A 6,347-nucleotide genomic window follows, 5' to 3' on the forward strand; every position below is an offset into this window, starting at 1 on the left:
CCCCCATAACATCCGTGTCATTGTACAGATAGATCAGGTAAACAAGCAAACCCTGCATGTGGTGCAAACAGTTTTGAAGATGTTTGTGTACAATAATTCTTTACAGGAGAAAAGGGAAAAGACAAATTTTGCATCCATTTTATTGTACTTTTCCATAGCTTGTCATTAGTTATATATCAAATCCTTTCTTTTGGCTTACATGATCTGCCTTGAATTGTTGCTACAATAAGAAGCAAGCCATGATTAGACCGTGCATTGTCTCATAATTTATGGTTGATGTGCACTGTATTAATCAAAATCATCTTCGTTATAACTTTAGCAGATTCATCAGAGATTGTATAGATGACTGATATTCATGGTTCTGTCATAGCATGTTTCTTCTGTGCTAAACCCAGTTGCCTTTGCTGATAATACAGTAATACTGTATGTTTCCCATGAAGCAGTGATCACAGGAGACACTCCCACTCTGTCACTAGATGGCAGTATGCGACTATAATGTGCAGAATAGGCCCACTGCATTAAGAAATGACAGTTAACCCATGTGAACTTGCCTCCGGCCTCTCAAGGAGCATCTTCCTCTTTGGAGTTTCAAGCTGAAACATCACTCACAAAGAATCACAAAGAAGATATTTTAAGTATCACATTGAACCAAAAATGAAATGAAAAAATTTAAATGAAAAGTATTTATGATATGATATCCACAGACTTAACATGTTGCATATATTATTAGATACATGAATAGTATTCACACTGTCTTTGATTTAAATGATTGAATGGTAAGTTTTGTAAGGTTTCCCAAATCAATGATGGTCATCTAAAACCTTAAAGAACTCTGCAAAAAGTTATGCAACAATACAGTACGTTTTATTTTCACTATTCAAAAGACTTTTATTACAAGTAGAATTACCAAAGTGTTAAGACAGTAAAACCAGATAGCCATAAAATTCTAAACCAATTAACCAACCCAACATTCAAACTCACATATGTGCAGTACAATGAAAGGAAGCGAAAACAGCTTTCCATCGACATTAATTAAAGAATTTATGAGAGCAAATTCAACTCTGTTTTATAATAATAACTGAGCTGCAAAATTAATTTAAATGAACATAACAAAGAGTTATGACAATAGCATATCTGATTTTTATTTTGTTTTCGCAATAACTTATATTGAAGGAAAGCAGCCTGACCAACATACACTTAAGGCTTTCAGATAGTATGTTGGAGGTATAGAGGGAGGGGTGAGGGAGAGATGCAGTTGTCATAGAATATCTGAAGGTTCTGGTCAACATCCAAATTACTTCTCAGGAATATCTCTAGTTCCTGGACCGGCATCTCGTGCACGCTGTTGCCCTCTTTGGCATTTTTGGCCAAGACTCCGTAGGTCGGGAAGCGGATGCGAACATCGTGAGGTGCGTTGCGGTCGTACTCTGTGCAGCAGTACGCGGACCACACGTCCTCTGGGATGGCAACGCGGTCCTGGTTGTTCCTGCGGATCATGTTGCCTCTGGTGGTCACGCCGGTCACGATGTAGGCCGTGCCGCGGCAAAAGTTGTTGAGGCGAATGCGGATTCGCTCCTCGTACTCACGCCAGGGCCCAATGTTGAACTCGCGTATCTCCGGGACTACGTTGGTCAGAGTGTAGGTGGCGGCGCGGTCGTGTGGGGTGGACTGGTGCTGGTCCGGGTTCAGGTGGCCTCTCTCGTACAGGACCACGTCAGAGTAGTCATTCAGGACTGCCTGACTGTCCTCAAACTTGTTGTGCAGGTAGCCAGTGGGGAAGGCCTGCATGTTTCCATCGCCATCAACTTCTGCCAGCTGGTGGAACACAGAGCACAGGCCTGGACATAGACACAGTTCTTCGATATGCTAGGAAACAATGCAAAGCCAGTATTGTCTTTTAGGCCTATTTGCCTTTGGAATAGACAATTTGAGTGTTTTAGCTGCTGAGATATACTCCAGTGTGAGCTAAACCGATTAAACAATGGTAGGAATGAAGATGAATTAGTTATTTGGCATTTTTAAAAGCAGACCTGAACAAGTACTCAAAGATGATATCTGACCTGTGGCTCATACATCCACGGGTAGTCCACACGTCTGTCTCCCTCAGTTTTCTTGAAAGTATAAGCTGAGTAAACTGGAATCCGCTTTTGAGGGTCATACAGGGTCACGTAGCGAGGTCTGTCTGCGTAACGTTGACAGATCTTCTTCAGTTTGTTGTCTGTGAACCCCCGCGGCGGTGTCCCCATATACAGGGAGTCCTTGCATCTCTCAATGTGATTAAAATCATGAACAACCGTCGCCGACATCAGAGGCAAAAGACAGGCCAGCAAAGCTGAAGACGGTAACATATTCATGGTGAAACGTCCCCTCGGTCTCACCTACTGCGGCTTCTGGAAGGCAATGACGACAAACGTATGCAGTTATGATTATATCAAATCAGATATGTAAAGCGAAGTAAAAGACATGCCTCCAAATGTGGGTTGTGGATGTGCAGGTCATTGCTCTGACCTACGATTCTAAAGTATTACTGAATAAAAAAGCTGTTTTCTCTCCTGACTTATATTTTATTATTAATAAATGCTCTTTTTGAAGTAAAGCTACTTATGGCTCTATTGAAGTGAGGTCCATCATCACCTTGGACTATGAAACTATTGACAGGCTTATCCCTGTGAGTTCTTAATGAGTTTATGTTCTGACCTTTGAAATAACCATTACCTTTTATTCAGTTGAAATCAAATGCTGAGGCATCAAGATATTTTATCATTTATCACTGGGGTGTAGACAGCACTGTAAAATGTTACAGTTTTAACCATGTTTTTACTTCCAAAACTATCAGCCAAAATAACTTTGTCTCAGAGAGCTTAGGGATGACGGGACATTGAAACGGGTTATTCATGGCCATGCTATCAACCAAACGGTAAAATGCAAAAGTGTCTAATCTGTCTCAGTGATAAACAAAAAGGCCTCCAGTGACCAGTGTGTTTTACAGCTACTACTACTCAGCGTAAATGATGGCGATAATGCACGAAAGTTTAACTACACGGCGACAAAGTGCAGACAAGTTCAAAAGCAAGAAACAAAATAAGAAAATAACCCAGAGCTCCACAGAAATTGAAGAAAGTCAGTCTGCCATGAAGTAGAACAAGCGTTTTGTAGCAAATGGTTCAATGTTCTGCCAAAATGGGTGCTTGACTTATTCTGGCAGCTCACTGTGTACAGAGCCTGTAATCCATCTGAAACTCTCTTCCTGTTTCCAAAGTTGCAGTTTGGACACATTATGCAGATTATGTGTTTTTGTTCTATTTATCAGACACATTTACTACCATGACAATTTAGTGACTGTGGGTGCACATTTTTCTCTCGCCCGCATTGCAAAGGACATTTGCATGTTTTCTCATGCCATGTCATGTGACTCAGCGGTTTGGTGGCAACAGGAGGGTCAACAATTGATCCACTCATCAGCCGTGTGTCCTGTCAGGCGCTAAAGGAGGATCATCATCTCAATCAGTGATTCCCAGCCGGGGGCTGCACTTGCCCTCGAGGAAAGACTGTGGAGTTGCCAACACTGAAGTAATAGCAAGCAAAAAGATTCAAATGAAATGTGGCGCATATCAATGGCTAGAGTGTCTGGCTAGTGGCCTCTTCTCAAGCCGGTTTTATGCAAATGACAAGAGTTTGTCAGATTAGCTGCAGCAACAATCCTTCACTGCCCTAATAAGTCAATTTGAGTGACTGAGTGTGGTCATTCATTGAGGGACCAGCTTGCCTCTCTGATCTAATCCTGAGTTATGACAATCATAATTTATGTAGCTGGGGCTGATGATGCAGTTATACGAACAGACATTTTTCAGCTGTCAGCATTTTTACCAATTAAAATTATAAATTCAGACCAAGTGCCGGCCCAGCTCAGCTGCCCTCTGCTGCCTCGTCTTCAGCAGCTTAGGGAGAGCATTTTCCTGCCGTTAAATGCTATCAGTTCTTTACAAGGAAAGGAAATTACTGCTCATGCGTTTTGTTTTCTTCAAACAGCCATTGCGAATCATGGGGGCAGCACTTGGGGTGGCATTTTAAGCACGTGACAAAAATCCTCTAATCTCATCTAATCGTCTGTTTGGGTATTTGTTTGTTTCTCGGGGTAGATGTCAAGTAAATCTCTGTGATTGTCATCCAAAGTCCTAATGAATCATTTTCTGATTCTGTGTCTCTGAGACAGGCTTGGAAATATGATCAGTAATAGCATGTCAGTTAAAAGGCTGACCTGAAATAAGCCCATTGGATAAGTATGTATGTGCAGAGCTGTTGAGAGATTTAACAACAAATTCTATTGTTGTTTCATTCTGGTCCAGGGAGTCACACAGTAATTAAAACCCAAGCATAATATATATATATATATATATATATATATATATATATATATATATATATATATATATATATATATATATATATATATATATATATATATATATATAATCAATGCAGGACAGCAATTTAAACAGTATGAAAATTCAATGTAAGGTGTATTTGTTTGTACCTTTGCGGCTTTAACACAGCTCTCCACAACATGCAAATGTCCCTGACCGGTATACTGTGTGTTCTGTGTGTTCTGCACGTTCTGCACGTTCATGAACGCCATCATGCAACAATATACTTTGCCCACTAGGAGGCAGTGTAGGCTTGTTTGTTGTTTGTTTTCATTCCCGCTCCATAATGTGAAAATGCAATTATGCATTTAAACGTAAATAAATCATAAAATTGTTTAATACATTAACACGGCTGCATTTGTAAGTCTGAAAAGTGTGACAAACAATTACGGTGTCATTTTAATTTGTAGTCAGGCAGTTGTTAGGCTGTACTTTTGGGGTTATAAAGTAGTAGTAACACTTTTCCTGCACTGTATATTAATGTATTTCAATTTTGAAATTCTGAGACAAATGTATGTTTACCTGTGCTTAACATGAATAATTACACAATTTGGTTTACAATTCAGATGAATCTTCTATGTTAGTCTGTTTTTACGTTTCCCTTTTCTCTTTGTTTTCTTCTCATGTCACTAAGTTTACCACTGGATTTCACCAGAGACGTATTTTGTCCGAATTGTAGGTATCTGTTATTCAAATGGGTAAAACATCTGAACACATGTGTTATTTACTGTTTAATTAGAGTGACATTAAACAATTCCAAATAATGTAACTCTTAATCAAACCATATATTTACACTTATTTTTGAAGGGCATGTGTGACATTGTAAATTGTAATTGCTGTATCATCACTGTATCGGTAGATTTTTTTTTTTTTTTTTGTCAGGAACTATTGAAACAGACCAGACGGACCTCCACTTAACCACCAGGGAGCACTGTTCAGTAGCTTTTCCAGCCTGTAAAGCTTTCCTCTTAGTTCTGCACCAAAGTCCTCCGATTGGTCCCAATACCCACATGGGGTTGCACATTGACCAATAGAGTTTGGGCTCATCAGGCGCTGTTGCTAAGGCACTTGAGAGAGGTAGAAAAAAATAAAATAAAAAACTGTGATAGCTGCTTCCACCATTTCATTCTCACTCTCACATCACTTCTCACCAGCTCTCCCTCCATCTCTCCACCTCTCACCGAGCACTCAGGCACCGACAGCTCTGCCTGCTTTTCCCCATGCAGAGGCAGAGAGCGGTGCTTTAAACTAGTATCATAGACCCTCCCTCGTGAACCCGGAGCCGTAAGCTCCACCTCCCCCTGGTTGTCCTGTCGCTTGACATTTGAGCTCAGTCAAGTCAACGCTCTCCGCACGTCCTTCACCATTTCCCTCTCGTTCGCTTCTTCCTTCATCCAGAAAGATACCTGGAGACCCAGCTCCGCCACGAGAGAAATGTCTGCCGATATGCAATGTGCACTGAGATGCTGTGACTATTTTCTCCTTTAATTCAGACATACATTGTCCTATTTTGCGGGGATTTGCCGAAAAATAATTTCAACCACTTGCAGTGATATAAAGTAGGAAAAAAAGAGAGTTCCGAAAGACTATTTTACAGCTGTGGAAAGAAAATTAAATAGGCTGCCACCTCTACTATAGGCTACTGGCCATGTTCCAACTCTCTCTCTCTCTCTCTCTCTCTCTCTCTCTCTCTCTCTCTCTCTCTCTCTCTCCCTCTCTCTCTCGCACAGAATAGAGAGAGGAAGAGAGAAATAAAGAGCCCCTCCATGCCTCTGTCTGCTGCCCCCCTCCTCCTCATGCCTCCTCCAGCTCGCTGCAAAATGTCACAGATTAGAGATTCTGCCCCCTCTCATTGGCTCGCGCCCTGTGATTGGCAGCTTGTCGGCCCGCCCCGTCGGTCTCCGTAAATGGATCGGTGTGCAC

General features: G+C 41.2%; 1 protein-coding gene across 1 annotated transcript; it reads right to left on the reverse strand.

The window, feature by feature from the left end:
- Positions 1 to 1,206: 1,206 nt before the first annotated feature.
- Positions 1,207 to 2,306, reverse strand: LOC137802326 (endonuclease domain-containing 1 protein). Its single transcript, XM_068600126.1, has 2 exons — positions 2,061 to 2,306; positions 1,207 to 1,815 (listed from the first exon to the last, which is right to left on the reverse strand). Exons 1-2 carry the CDS (start codon positions 2,304 to 2,306, stop codon positions 1,207 to 1,209), a joined length of 855 nt encoding a protein of 284 aa, XP_068456227.1.
- Between the last annotated feature and the right edge of the window lie 4,041 nt (positions 2,307 to 6,347).

Source organism: Clinocottus analis, unplaced genomic scaffold (assembly GCF_023055335.1).
Source record: "Clinocottus analis isolate CAN_PGR_092001 unplaced genomic scaffold, fCliAna1.0.p SCAF_5, whole genome shotgun sequence".
NCBI lineage: Eukaryota > Metazoa > Chordata > Actinopteri > Perciformes > Cottidae > Clinocottus > Clinocottus analis.

Coding starts and splice junctions, on each gene's coding strand:
- LOC137802326 (XM_068600126.1), bottom strand. CDS start 2,306: ATGTCGGCGACGGTTGTTCATGATTTTAATCACATTGAGAGATGCAAG. Junction 1,816..2,060: donor CGTGGATGTATGAGCCACAG/GTCAGATATCAT, acceptor GTGTTCCACCAG/CTGGCAGAAGTTGATGGCGA.